The 14,774-nt window shown below is 47.2% G+C and overlaps 1 protein-coding gene across 1 annotated transcript in view; it reads left to right on the forward strand.

Moving 5' to 3' along the window:
- Positions 1-14,152, forward strand: part of cacna1c (calcium channel, voltage-dependent, L type, alpha 1C subunit) — a 92,256-nt gene extending 78,104 nt beyond the window's left edge. The window contains exons 33-54 of the mRNA XM_068755381.1: positions 882-965; positions 1,619-1,702; positions 4,596-4,673; positions 6,805-6,942; positions 7,041-7,106; positions 7,349-7,440; positions 7,758-7,920; positions 8,072-8,199; positions 8,274-8,370; positions 8,489-8,591; positions 8,890-8,991; positions 9,083-9,210; positions 9,285-9,425; positions 10,061-10,425; positions 10,583-10,609; positions 12,233-12,361; positions 12,452-12,579; positions 12,698-12,786; positions 12,879-12,975; positions 13,117-13,225; positions 13,310-13,472; positions 13,646-14,152. Coding sequence (XP_068611482.1) covers positions 882-965; positions 1,619-1,702; positions 4,596-4,673; positions 6,805-6,942; positions 7,041-7,106; positions 7,349-7,440; positions 7,758-7,920; positions 8,072-8,199; positions 8,274-8,370; positions 8,489-8,591; positions 8,890-8,991; positions 9,083-9,210; positions 9,285-9,425; positions 10,061-10,425; positions 10,583-10,609; positions 12,233-12,361; positions 12,452-12,579; positions 12,698-12,786; positions 12,879-12,975; positions 13,117-13,225; positions 13,310-13,472; positions 13,646-14,152 — 3,018 coding nt within the window. The remainder of the gene's footprint in view (positions 1-881; positions 966-1,618; positions 1,703-4,595; positions 4,674-6,804; positions 6,943-7,040; positions 7,107-7,348; positions 7,441-7,757; positions 7,921-8,071; positions 8,200-8,273; positions 8,371-8,488; positions 8,592-8,889; positions 8,992-9,082; positions 9,211-9,284; positions 9,426-10,060; positions 10,426-10,582; positions 10,610-12,232; positions 12,362-12,451; positions 12,580-12,697; positions 12,787-12,878; positions 12,976-13,116; positions 13,226-13,309; positions 13,473-13,645) is intronic.
- The last annotated feature ends 622 nt before the right edge of the window (positions 14,153-14,774 follow it).

Consider the following 14,774-nt stretch of genomic DNA (forward strand, 5'->3'; position numbering starts at 1 on the left):
TGCGCAGAGGACCAGCTCGCTAACACTTTCACTCCTCAGGTGTCAAAGGTCGTCTAGCGGGGACGTTTAATTCGATGCACAGGAGCAGGTTGAACAGCTTTCAGAGGGCGTCGCGGCTCCTTGTGCCACAAACCATATGAAACTCGCACTTTGTGAAAGTTAATTTAACCGCTCCATATGTCGACATTTACACGCTAATGCTCTGTTTTACTAATGTTTAACCGTGGTGTTATATTAATCTTCCAGCGCCTGATAACACCTTCATAAAAAAACTACCACAGAGGGCGATGAAGCTCGGTTTTTTTTCTCCCTCCCTCCAGATATCAGTTTGATGCGAACCATTCAGAGGGATTTATTTTATGATGCAAAGAGCTGGAAGCTCATTATCCAGATAATGATGCTCCAAATTTCCTTCCTAAACGTCGTCACATCTGCACAGCCCACGTTTCACCTTCTTACGCTTCATATATTTTATTCTTACCAGTCTACATAATATTGTTTCAGCCTGATGATAATGATGATGAAGTTGTGCTCATTTTGATAAATCTGATGATGAATTGCCCCGAATAAGTAACGCAAACAAAGCGGCCTTTCAGTGTAATCTTTGCTGATGAGGATGGAGGACTTAATAAAACTGCTATCTGATACACCATCTTCAGCTCGATGAGCAGATACTGCGACGGAAACGACTTGATTCCGTTCATTAGATTTTTAAAATCTCGGGTCATCAGCGGATTTTCCTCTGTCTTCAGTGTGCTGTTCGACACCGTGCCAGCTTAATAGGGCTGCAAAGTAGCAGCAGATGTTGTTTCCCTTCTAACCTACCTTTCTTACCCTCCTCCTCCTCCTCCTCCTCCTCTTGCTCACCTCATCCTGTGTAGGGGTACTTTAGTGATCCCTGGAATGTGTTTGATTTCCTCATCGTAATTGGCAGCATAATAGACGTCATTCTCAGTGAGATCAACGTAAGTACGATGCCCACTCTTCCCCTCCGTATCCCTCCCTCCCTCTCTCCTTTGTGCCTCCTCTGTTGTTTCTCTTCGCCTCTCTTCCTCCTTTCTCTACCTTTGTCTTTCTCCTCCTCCTCTTTCTCCATCCTTAACTCCAAGATGGCCGATGCCATTCAGGTGACCCCGCCCCCCCACCCCACCCTCGACCGTAAGCGTTCCCGTGCGAGAACGAACTTTTTCCAGAGGCAGGGCTTAGCTCCGAACAGGAAAGCGTCCTCCTTCCTCATACAGAGTCCCGGATGTTTTTAATCGATCCCTCACTAACCGACTTAAATCGCTGACCCTTCACAACTCACGGAATTTTTTTTTTTTTCCAAGTGCAGCAAACGGGTGTTTTCATCATTGTGTTGCAATTTAATGTTGTTGTTGTTGACATTTTCCCCTCATGGACAAGCATGACCAATCGGCGCTGCTCTTCCTCTGTCGTCCATCTGTTCCAGGCCCTCTTTTCTTTTCTGCCGTTACTGAAATCCTATATGTAATGTTTTTTATCTTGTTTTTTTTCCCCCCACCACTCTCCTTTAATTTCTGTTCTTTCCATTTTTAAATGTCTTATGTTCTGTCCTCTTTTCTTCTGTTGTTTTTCTGTTCTCCCCACCCCTACGCAGCATTATTTTGTTGATGCATGGAACACATTTGATGCCTTGATAGTTGTGGGTAGCATTGTTGACATAGCGATCACTGAGGTTAACGTAAGTAGTCCAACTCCCTCCTTCCCTTCCCGCCTGCCTGCTCTGCCATTCCCACACACACACACACACACACACGAGCAGGCCGAGCGCTGATACCCATCTCGCATGCTTTCAAATGATTGGGAAATCTCAGTTGCACCACATTTAATCTTCAGACATGGCTGAAGTCTGGAACCGAAGGCCAGATGTGGTGAAGCAACATGATTTCACAGCTGTTCTAAATAAGGATTTTAATGTGGACAAGGCATTAGGGCTTCTATTTATTATTCATTTATACATTTTTTTTTTTTAGTTTAACTTCTATGACACACATGAGGCTGCAAAATGACTTTTCTCAGCTAGTTTTTGATGTTTTTCCGTCCCACGGCTGCACGGTAGTCTGAAATGTAAACTTTTTCTGCCTTTGTTTTTTGCATTATTTACGTAGCGATTTTCTAATGTTTGAACCTGATTCCGATGGGTATCAATGCGTCGGTCCGCTGAGCATCACTCACCGTTGCATTTGCCAGTAGAAGCTGCTCCTGCATTGTCTCAGCGACCTGATTTGTCTCACGTTGTTTGTTTTGCTTGATGGAGACTGTATAGAATGACAAACAGGAAGGCGGCGCATCCAGGCCCGGTTCCGTACAGTGTGAAGTGTCAGAAAGCTGTACTTGGATGTTTTATTCATCGATGGCTAGTTTTCCTCCCTGATACGGACAATATTGAACCGCTGATTGCATCATCGCCTTCATGCTGAGGTCTGATTGGCCAGAGATATGCATCTACTGTATGTCATCTATACAGGTCTTTGATTTCTGCACTGGTTTGGTTAATTTGTTTTGCAATGATTTGTTTTTTTATGATTTTTTCTCACACCCTCAGACTAAAGGCATGCCCTTAAAATCGTTATTTTTTTTCTGTGATGAACGCCCAAGCTACCGTCGCTATTTGCCTTGTTCTTTTCTTTTTTTTAAGAAACCCTCCATGATTCTGTTTTTGAGACCCTTTCACTTTTCCGATTCCAGCCCACTACTGCATTTCATCCGGCTCTAAAGCACATGTGAATACTCCTTGGCATACTGGGCGATGAAATTAGGAACTAATAGCAGCAGCTTTGCCAACAGCTACCTCTTAAGCACACGGTGAAGTAGAGTCCCACCCGGCTTTTAAAGCGTCTTTACTTTGCCTAGAATCAAAAATGAAATGGTCCAACGAGCGCACCCACTCGGCCGCTCCGTTGGGCGCCCGTTGATTTGGATTAGCTGCACATTTTGTGCTCTTTGAGCTCGAATCCCGGGGTCTCTGGTTGTCTTGAACCTCATGAGGTTTCTTTTACACATTTGGTTTCGGTTGGAGTCGAACTAGAGCAGACTGGGAGCGGTTTGCCGTGACCGGTGTCTTGCGGGCGATGCCAGTATGGATTGCATCTATTTCCCCTTTTTTTTCTTTCTCTCTCTGGAATGCCTCCTTCTACTTCTCTCCATCTCTCTCTCTCTCTCTCCTTCTTTTTGACTTTGCCCTTCTTTTATAGCTGTTTCTCTCTCTCTCTCTCTCTCTCTCTCTCTGGTTCTGTGTCTTCTTTCTCGTCGGTTTGCGGTGCTGCTTGCTCATTTCAAACGCAAGCGAGGTAACATTGGTCTCTCAGCCAATTAGCTTCAAAAGAAGCTGTTTTCAATCCAAATTTGTGTTTCTAAACCCGAGAGGCGCTTCAGAAACCCATGTTACCTGTTGCACTGACTTGAACTGATAAAAGGTTTTGCTTGAACATATGACATGCAGTGTGAGACTTTTATTTTTAAGCTGCAGCTACAGTAACTCAATGCTGTAGTTCAGCCTGAAAGCACAACTGTACAAACTGACTGTTTCTGTTTGCTTAGCTTTTTATGTAATTCACATAGACACACAAAATCTCACATATACAGTATTTTCTTCTAAGTCCCAAGAATCTATCCTTCCTCCTTCCAAATCATTCTTGTCTTCCCTTCATCCCTACTGTTCCTTCTCTTCTCTTTCACACCCCTACACACACACAAACACACACAATCCCTATCTAATTTGTTGACAGCAAGTGACTTTGTGCGCTAACTGATCAAACCCAGTTTAGAAGTATTGATACCTGATCACTGTGAACGCCATTGTTACGTGTCATCATAACGTTGTGTGTTTGGCTCTGTTAGAATTCCTTTAAATGCTTCATTCTTCCTTTCTTTCTTTGCCTCTTTCTTTAATTTCTCTCCCTTGCGTTTTCCTCTATACTGCTTCTCCTCTAAATCTAACTTCGCCTTTTCGAATCTTTCATTTCTTGCAGGGAAGACTGGAAAGTAATGAAGCATTATTTCACGCTGAAATATTCTAACAGAGCCGAAAACCGCTGCCGAGTCGTAGATTGAACTAAAAGTTGATCTATGGCTCTCATGCGGTGTAAATGTACCCGGGGACGTCCGCTGGGTGTCTCCCAGTAATATGTTTAGGTGTAAATACGTGTGGGCTGCTGCTGTTCCAAAAGGATTTAAACCCATCTTTGACCTGGAAGTAGATTAAAGTGTTGCTCTGTTCAACAGACGTTGTCAGACCACAGACGAAGGTGCTTGGCTTTTTCCTCGCAGCCTTTCATCGACTAGTCTCGGCCCAAAAGATGCATTTTAATACTCAAAGGAGGCGTCAAAGGAGAAGACTTTGATCAACGTATAGTCCGAGTTTAACTACGGCTTTTTTTGTAGCCTCAGTTGACAGGAAGAAAAACAGATAGCTCAGAGGCGCCCCTCAACCCCCCCCCCCCCCCCCCATCATATATACAGACAAACCCAAGAGCTGACATGACACATGATCACATAGACAATCAGCGCACACACACACACACGCACACATGAGGCGCTGCTCCGGTGCTGATCTCTGTTGCCTTTCCTTAAAGCCAGCTGACTCGTCCTCGTCCTCTTCGCCCTCCTCCTCCTCCTCTTCCTCCTCTCACCCCCCTGCGGTAAGGCCAATGGTACGCTCCGACGGTAACCTCGTCCGCCTCCCTCCATTCTCCCATCCTCCCGTCCCCCCCATCCATGGTATGGTCCGAGACGTTTGGCTTGTCATTCACCCTGTCGCTCGTCCTCTGCAGCATGAGTTACATTCATGCGGGTGTTGTGTGTGTCTTTACGTCTTTATATATATATATGTGTGTGTGTGTGTGTGTGTGTGTGTTTGTGGAGGCCGCTGCATTGAGCAGGCCCAGAGTAACTGCAAGGAGTTGTGTATGGCTTTTGCCCCCCCGCTGCCTCCCCATCTCCCACATGGCCTGCAACTTGCGTCCCCGTGTGGTATCTTTTTTGCGCTTTGTCACCGATGCAAGCCGTCACGGCCACGCCATCGCGCCCCCCCCCCTTCACTCCTCTCCACTGATCTGCCATAGTTGTAGTTATCTGTCTGTGTATCTATCAGTCTATCTATCCTTCTATCTATCAATCTTCACATTCAGACTCTCTTTCTCTCTGTGCTACACTTGTCAATGTAACCCCCCCCCCCTCACCCCTCTCTCTCTTTTAATGGTGCAATGGTCCCCACTGTGGTACACGTGTGGTATTACATGTGGTGGGCCCTACAGAATTTTGACTTCTCAGAAGGATGTGTCATTTCCTGCAAATCTGTCAGTGGAGTTTGAGGTGACTCACATCTCGGGTTACTCGCCAGGACTGCAACATAATAGTTAAAATGTGGAATCTACCCTTAGAAAATACTCCAAGAAATGTTCCCCATCATCACAGACTTGCATCAATTTGTAAAATAATATATATCTGTATTTCCCTCTTGGAACAACTCCGTTAGGTGTTGAAAAGTACCGATTGGCATCAGTTATCCGAGGCTGCAGCGGGATGAGTGGAGGATGACACATTCCTTTCAGGAACATGCCGTTTCTTCTCTGTGGGACTGGAATAAAGAATTGATGGCTTCTGGGAAAAAACACAAATGGCATGCAAAGATTCCACCGAAGACAGAGTGCAGATCTGTTGCTCTGTGGTGAAGTTCAGCTTACCGGTACTTATCCAGGCCAGGTTTTAGTGCACATAGAGATTAACTGTTTGTTGATTTCTTGTCATTTCTTTGTGTTAAGGCCGCAGATGATGCATTTAGGTGTCGCTGGGTTTTCAATGCTTTACTTACTTGTTTTTTTCCACCTTTGAATCCGTGAGAATGAGCAGCAGCAGCAGCATAAATTAGTAAATCGGCTGGAATAGCACTCAGCTTAGAGGTTGAATATTTCATTGTGGAGTTATTTCCTGTAGAAGAATACTGTTAAGACGGCCAGAAATCCACGGAGCGTGTACTTCAACGTTTATTAATGTAGATACAGAATAAAAGTACGCCACATGCGTACTGAGAAATGCATTGGAAGGAGATTTCTGCAAGAGGCATTTAAATTCAAGAGGAGGCAGTTTAATTCTGAGGGCCGCTGCAGCTATCTGCCTTACAAGTATGGATGTTTGTCAAGTGTCACAGCCAAGGCCGGAATTTACTTGTAGTAGGATATGGAATCGACAACCAGGAGTGTGTTCTCAGAGCTGTGAGGGAACTAACGGCAAGAAAGGAGTGATTTTAAGCTGCAGCCGAACGGAGCAGTTCCTGGTTCTGAGGGTTCACCGGGTATCTTTCAGGACGGAGTAACTTTGACTCATCTAATTGCACAGTTCGGTGATTTAAGGAGAGTTTCGTTCGGCTGGTTTTCATGACGCTCGTATGGATAGTTTGTGAATCTCTTTGTTTGCCAGTGGTTTTTCCTGGAAGCCAGAAATAGAAGCACGATTGCCCGATTCTCTCCCAGATTCCCGTTGTCAGTTGATTTTGATGGGATATTGTGGGATGCAGATTTCCATTTATTAACTGTGTGTGTGTGTGTGTGTGGTTGTGTGTGTGTGTTTGTGTGCATGTGTTATACATATTTACATCCACATTTATGCATGGGTGGGAATATGCATACAATGTCTGAATTTGTCTGCGTGCGCATGCGATCATCTCTGCCCTGGTGTGTGCGCGCGCGTGTGTGTGTGTGTGTGTGTGTGTGTGTGTGTGTGTGTCCATGCGTCCTGTGTTTTTTTCCAAACAAACCAAAAAAAAACACCAAACCCCACCAAAAGGGACTGCAGAACTCTGAGGAGAACGCCAGGATCTCCATCACCTTCTTCCGGCTGTTCCGCGTGATGAGGCTGGTGAAGCTGCTGTCTCGTGGGGAAGGGATTCGAACCCTGCTGTGGACCTTCATCAAATCCTTCCAAGTGAGGAGAGAAACGGACACGACACGCTAGAGCGGTGGAAGTTAAACGCTTAAGCGTCGGTATTTCACTCGTCACTGATGTCTCTCTCTCCTCTTTAGGCTCTGCCCTACGTAGCTCTGCTCATAGTGATGCTATTCTTCATATACGCCGTCATCGGCATGCAGGTAAGCGTCATCTCTTTGCCTTTCCTCCTCCGTATCAATCGTATCGTTCCTCCACCTCTTGTGTTCTTCCTGTTTGTCGTCTGTGTCATTGATGAGAAGAAGAACTCTGGTTTAATTTTCTTTGGACAGCAAGCCTCCAGATTTGATTGTCCCATAGCGCTGTCCTTTATTCCTCCTGTCATTTCTGATGTCCTGTGTGCTGTGACTACTCTCCCCCCCCCCCCCCCCCCCGCTCCATGCAGATGTTTGGTAAGATAGCGCTGCGGGACAACACACAGATCAACAGGAACAACAACTTCCAGACGTTCCCTCAGGCGGTGCTGCTGCTCTTCAGGTGAGGGATGTGGCTGCGTGCCTCATTTTTTAAATCTTTAATGCTTTCCATCTTCACATTTCTCTTTTATTCTCATGAGCAGAAATAGTTTTCCTTTTCCCATATTATTTCCAGTTGTTTTTTTACATCGGCGTTTTCCTACAGAGGCTTCGGATTCATTTAATTCCAGGAATCTTTTTAATGTAAATCTGTAAATGTATAGAATTTGTGTAAATAATCTGATAAATATTTACCCTTCTATTGTGTGTATGTGTATGTGTGTGTGTGTGTGTGTGTGTGTTGTCCTGTATGTTTGTCTCTTCATGTCTACCTATCAGATGTGCAACTGGTGAGGCGTGGCAGGAAATCATGCTGGCGTGCACGCTCAATCGGCCGTGCGAGAAAGGCTCGACCAATGAGAACAGTTCATCCCACGAGGACTGCGGCAGCCAGTTCGCCATCATTTACTTTGTCAGCTTCTACATGCTCTGTGCCTTTCTGGTGAGCATGGTGACAAATCAATTTTTGAATGGTCCTCTTCTAAACCATTTTTTCTTTTTTTTTACGGTTTTATAATTTTATAAACTTTTGCCGATTTCTTAGCTGCGTAGGTTAATGGTGTCATTTCTGACTGTTCCCCAACTCTTCTCAGATCATCAACCTGTTTGTGGCTGTCATCATGGACAACTTTGACTACCTGACGCGTGATTGGTCAATCTTGGGGCCGCATCATCTTGATGAATTCAAGAGGATCTGGGCTGAATATGACCCGGAGGCTAAGTAAGTTCATGGAGAATTTGCAGCTTGGAGTCTTTCGATCCGCACGCGTTGTCTGATCTCTGTGCCGTTTCCAGGGGACGGATAAAACACCTGGATGTGGTGACGCTGCTCCGAAGAATCCAGCCTCCTCTTGGCTTTGGAAAGCTCTGTCCACACAGGGTGGCCTGCAAGGTGAACACACACCCATAGACGAGACGCCCCTGTCAAACTCCCGTCTTCTTGCGTTCCCTAAATCTGTCGGTACATTTGGTCTGAGCTTTATTTTTAAATGTTGTTCTACGTCCGCCAGCGCCTGGTGTCCATGAACATGCCCCTAAACAGTGATGGGACGGTGATGTTCAATGCCACGCTGTTTGCCCTGGTCAGAACTGCACTCAGGATCAAGACAGACGGTAAGACACACACACACACATACACACACACACACGTAAGTCCAGTGCAGGCGTGGCGGGCTTCTCAGCATTCATGAATACATAGAGCATCTGAGGGGAATGCTAAGTGCTAGCACATATTTTTTCACTTTGTGCACTTTATTCTTCTGCTTTGCTCTCAGTAGAATAATTCATCAGCACCTCTTGCAGTCTTGATTCCACTTTAAAATGCACCACAGAAGAAGATACAAATACACGTCGGCCCTTTTAAGTTCCATCTGCGTAAACTGTAATCAGATCAAATCCTGTGTGTGTGCAGGGAACCTGGAACAGGCCAACGAGGAGCTGAGGGCAATAGTGAAGAAGATCTGGAAGAGAACAAGCATGAAGCTCTTGGATCAAGTGGTGCCCCCTGCTGGCGGTATGTATAATGCACAACATTTCCTCTTTTTACTAAACACAAAGTTTTCAAGCATTTAAGTAGAAATAATTATGAAATGTATTTCTTGCAGACGATGAGGTAACAGTCGGGAAGTTCTACGCAACCTTCCTCATCCAGGAGTATTTCCGGAAGTTTAAGAAGAGGAAAGAACAAGGGCTGGTGGCCAAGGTGCCCCCCAAAACTGCCCTCTCTCTGCAGGTATTGTGAAATAAACACGGTCATGGTTCCATTCCGTGAGTGCCGCGCCTCATTTTCATTTCTCCTGCGTGCAGGCGGGCCTGCGGACGTTGCATGACATCGGTCCAGAGATTCGAAGGGCCATCTCTGGAGACCTGAACGTGGAGGAGGAGCCGGATAAAGGCTCGAAGGAGGCCGTGTCGGCCGCATCCGAGGACGATATCTTCAGGGTAAAGGTTGGATACACACACCCTCACTCAATCTCCAGAGAGAGAGAGAGATGATCAGCGTCCTGCTTGAAGCCATTCTGCATACAGACATGCAATTTAAAAAGTCTTATCTGACATGATCTCTTTTTGGCTGCAAATCATCGCAGATGCCGGGACCTAATTTTAGTAATTGGTCACATGCATTTTGAGTATTGTGTGAAAATAAGCAAAAATGTTAATTTATAAAACTGCACACACACACATATACACTCTTCTTTGCTCCAAAAGGTGAGTTACGCTACTTATCATCGCCACAATCATGCCACAAGTTTTACTGTAGGATTGTTGCTTTCACTCGGATTGGAAATATTTTTGAGCGACACAATTATTTATAGAGCCAAATCCCACCAGTCCTCTGATGCTTTACCTTTGCCTGATTCATTCACGCTCATGATCTTTTTATTTAATCTCTTTGATGTCTGATTTGATGCTAAATTGCAAGTCCATCTCCCATTGGTTCGACACAAGGCGTTTGTTTTGCATTGAGTAAAGCTTTGCCGCTGCCAGCCGTGTGCTCGAGGATCCTAACATGTCGTCTTTCCGTTGTGCTTTCCTTCCTTGTCCTTCTTTTGTTCTCCCCATTCCCGTCTTCCTCCCCTCAGCGTTCGGGCGGGTTGTTCAGCAACCACGTCAACTACTACAACCAGAGCGACGGCCGCAGCTCCTTCCCACAGTCCTTCACCACCCAGCGGCCCTTGCACATCAGCCAGAAGGGCTCCCCCTGCGAGGCCGACAGCCCGTCCCATGAGAAGCTCATGGACTCAACCACCTTCACGCCTTCCTCTTACTCTTCATCGGGCTCCAACGCCAACATCAACAATGCCAACAACACTGGCATGGTGGGGGTGACGACCCAGGGAACCGGTCGGTTCCCCAGCCCGTCCGTGAGCACTGTGGACGGGCACACGGGGCAGCCGCTCACCCCCATCCTGCTGCCAAGATCCGCCTGGTGCTTTCCTCCAAAGAGGTGAGTTTTGTTTTGTTGAAGTGGACTTTTTAAAATCATCTTTTCCTTCCCTATCTGGTCAGCAACATCCCAGCCACATGAATGTTTATGCTCTTTTCGTCACTTTCTTTTTCTTTCCTCCTCTCTCTCTCCTCCTTTTGTTTCTGGTGACGAGCAGGACGTGTTTTTATGACTCCCTCATGCGGTATGTCGCCAGTGGACAGAGAGAAAGTGTGTGTGTTGTGTCAGTCCCCTAAATATATTCTAAATAGGTTTCCTCATGCTTTATGAAAGGAGATTTCTGGATAATGAGACTTGTTGCTGTTTGCATAATGTTTGATCTGCTGCCGTATATCAGGAGCTTGCCGTCTCCGCTGCAGATCGTCTGTTTGGTGCAACATAAGGGTCTTGGTGCTGCTTTATGGCTCTGGGTTAGACTGAAGGATGCATCTCAAAAGCTCATATTGATCTCTTCATTAGTCAAAGAGAAGCATATTGGCATGGGCGGCGCTGCTCTTTCCTAACCGCCATCAGGTTTACTGGCCCTCGCTCTTCTCTGCATTAGTTCCACCTTTGGGAGGAGCTTTATATCTTTAGCATTTTGTTACCGGCAAAGCTATTAGAGATTAAAATAATTAACATGTTGATCATTGATTCCCTCTTTGGGGAACAGTTCTGGGCCAGAACATTGGCTCACGGGGACTTGGGAGTTCTTTTCATATTAATGAATATTTTTTCCTCCTGGCCTGCTGTGCAGAATATGATGCACTCTAGATGAAATGTATTGGTTGCAGCTAATTTGTAATAATAAGGGAGGGGATTTAAACTCTCTCACTTCTTCAGGGATTTAGAATTACAGGCCCGATCAGAATAAAAGCTTTTGGATGCACTACCTCTTTGGGATTTATTTATTTTTAATTAGCATCTAGATTTTTACAGTGCTAACCCAGAGTTTGCTACATAGCTATTTAATAGCTTTTGATTAAAGGGGCATCTCGATATTTAAAATTTTGTCTTGTTTTTCTTCAAACCTTAAGTTCTGGTGAATGAAAAACTCAATCGATGTTGTTGTTGTTGTCTAGAAGTGCTAACTAAACTGCATGAGAAGTACATTAGCATTTAAGCGGCGCCAGCACATCGAGACGATCTCGCAAACGTTTTGACGGAGGAAAGATAAGACATAAATGTCGAGATGTCTCTTTAAATTCTGGAATATGAAACAGATGTGGACAGATGGGGCGACCAGACATCTTGGGAATGCAACGGGAATGTGATTTAATGTAGATTACCTGTAGAGTTCAGAGCGCCACACAACCTGGATTGCAACAACGCATGAAGGGGGCGGCACTAGGGATTTCCCTGCGTTGTCCTGTGACTAAATAACATTCAGTTTCATGTGGGCGTTACTTCCAAAGAAAACAGGCGTAAAGGCAACATGTGTTTCTTTATTGGCCTCCATTCTCGACGAGACGTGAGAGGGGTTTTATTTCCCGGCATGCAAGTATCTGCCAGCAGAATCGGCGTCCTCTCACCTGTCCTAAACGTTGTCTCCTTTAAAGATGTCTGAGCCTCAGTCGTGCTATCAGTTGCATTCCAGGTGTTCATTTCACACGATAGTCCCTGCCTGCATCTCCCCCCCCTTCTTTTCTTCAAGCTTTTTCCTCCTCCTTCCTTTTCCTACAATCCTAAAAGGATATTATTATTTTTTTCGGCTAACCAGCTGCTTCTTTTTGTCTCCCTGTTTTTTTTTTTTTCGTCTGTTGTCTCTGTTTGCGTTGTTTGTTCGTCATTTGCTCGTGCAACTTTTTTTTGTTCCGTTCGTTGGCAGCTCCGGTTCGAGTGACAGCCGTCTGCCAATAATCCAAAGAGGCGAGGGGTCGATGGAGGAGACGTACGACGAGAGCGACGGCAACGACGGGGAGTATCAGGAGGACGTCCACTCGCTGTCCTCCGACATGTACGGCGAGAAGAAAAACACACAACCTGAACAGACTCATCGCTAAATCAGATTCATTTCAGGGCGTGCCTTTCCATAATTCTCCTTTAGGTTGGTGTATCATGATGACACATGTAAGCAGTTGACTCCCATGGAGGTAGGAGAAGAGGTAGAAGAGAGAAGAGGAGGAGGAGGATGGCAGTCTCCCAGGAGAGTCTTCCTCTGCCCGACTTCTTTAGGTGACGAAAGATAAAATTCTGGAGTACGAAGTGTTCAAACGTCTCGGCGCAGGTTCTCTCTGGCTCTTGTTCATTCCTGCATGCCGTTTCATTGCATTTGGTGGCTTGTGCTCATCAGGGCGGAGATCGTCCTTCCATCTGGAGTGTCTCCGGAGACAGCCGAGGCCGGAGGCCTCCCAGAAGACGCTACACCACATACATCATCAGGTAGACTTTGCTACACCTTAACCCTTTTGCTTGGATGAGCATATAAAAGCCGCTCCACCACCTCTCCATCCTTCTGCCTTCTCCTCCTCCAGGCCTTGGCGGTAGCAGGTTTGAGTCCTCTACTAAGACGGAGTCACTCCCCTACCCTTTTTAGCCGGCTGTGCTCCACGCCTCCGGCCAGCCCCACAGGTACGCCCGAAGTCCTGCGAATCCAGTTTGATCAGGAACAAAATGAGCCACCGAATGATTGAATATTGCTTTTTCCATCGTCTTTGTCCCGGTGGATGTGGCTCCCCCGACTTTTCATTCTTCCTCTTTTTGAATTCCCAGCCGGTGGTGGTGACCCCTCGTACCAGAGAGTACCGTCCCTGAGGCTAGAAGGCTCCAACTCCCATGAAAAGCTCAACGCCAGTTTGCCCTCCATCAACTGCGGGCCCTGGTAAGACGAAGCGCCATGAAAGGAACAGCCGAAGACGCCGCGTGATCGGAATGTTTCAACGAAACCCGATTTATTTCCCCCAAGGTATAACGACAGCAATGGGAGCAGCAGGGGGCCCAGCCCGAGCCCCAGCGTGTCTGCGTCCAATCAGAGACCACCGCGGCCGGTGTCGCTCACAGTGCCCTCGCTACCGGGAAAAGACTCCTGCTCGCTGTCTCACGGCAGCGCAGGAAGTCTGGTGGAGGCGGTGAGTGTGTGCCGACAGGTCGGAGGTCACTTTTCATTAGTCTGTGTTCGGGCGCCGCTGAGATGTCCCTCGTTTGGCGAGGTAAAGAGGGAATGACCTTCAAATGGCATCAAGGATGCAAACACTCATTGGTTGCTGCGGTAACCGCTCCTCTCTCCTGCTTCCCACTCAAGGTGCTAATATCGGAGGGCTTGGCTCATTTCGCCCAGGACCCGTCGTTCATCGAGGCGACCAAGGCCGAGTTGGCCGACGCCTGCGACATGACCATCGAGGAGATGGAGCGCGCTGCCAACAACATTATCAACGGCGGCGCTGGCGGTAACGCCACACCCGGTAGCTCCTCCAGCTCCCAGCACAGCCCCGACGGCAACCCCCTCCCACTCCACACGGCGGCGGCAGCATCAACGCACAGAGACCACGTTGTGGACGAGGACGGGGAAGACGTTGGAGGAAGCAGAGGCTCCGTCCATGAGCCGTCCTCGTTGGAGGAGCGGCAGGTGCTGCTAGCAGGAGGGAGGGGACAGGAGGAGGAGGAGGAGGAGGAGGAGGAGGAGGAAGGGGTAGATGTGGAAGCGGAGGAGGAGGACCACCACATAAGCTCGGCTGTGGTTGGAGGAGTGCGGCAGAGGAACAGCGGGCTTTTGGACGACGAGGACTCGGAGTGCGTGACAAGTTTGTAGGAGTTGGCTCGACGGGTCTTATTGGCCGGGTGTCCCCTCTGACATCATCAGAGACTGACCTCTATCAGTGCTGGGTAACGGCGCCACAGCTGGCTGTCTGTCCCTGCCCCTCAAACACACACACACACACACGACCTGCCTCTCAGCCAGACGTAACCGCTCTAGACGTTAGCGGCCAGCGACGCAACCTTAGCCACCTGGTTATAGCTCCGTTGGTTCCTATGAGTTTGTATGTGTGTGAATATTTGTAGTAAAGCATACCACATTATATACTATCTGAGCGTATGCTTGTGTGTGTGTGTGTGTGTGTGTGTGTGCTCGACCTATGACCCTGTCTATTTGTACGCGTGCGTTGAGTGCGTGCGTTCTCCACGCGTGTCTGCGTGTCTCTAAAGTGCCTCACAGTTTTATAATGTCCTCAAAGTGTGAAGACCAGAAAAGTAGAGACAACAAAATGAGTAAGGGGGACGTAGGGCTGTAAAGAAAGTGTGTCCGTTGTTTTCGTTTTTCCTTACGGTGTTGTGTTACCGTTTGTCTGGCCGCCGGGAAGCCCGGTAGGGGACGGCCGACCGGTTTGTAAGGGGGGGGGGGGATCTGTTAAGGATTCACATCTGACCATTTC

Source organism: Brachionichthys hirsutus, chromosome 22 (assembly GCF_040956055.1).
Source record: "Brachionichthys hirsutus isolate HB-005 chromosome 22, CSIRO-AGI_Bhir_v1, whole genome shotgun sequence".
NCBI lineage: Eukaryota > Metazoa > Chordata > Actinopteri > Lophiiformes > Brachionichthyidae > Brachionichthys > Brachionichthys hirsutus.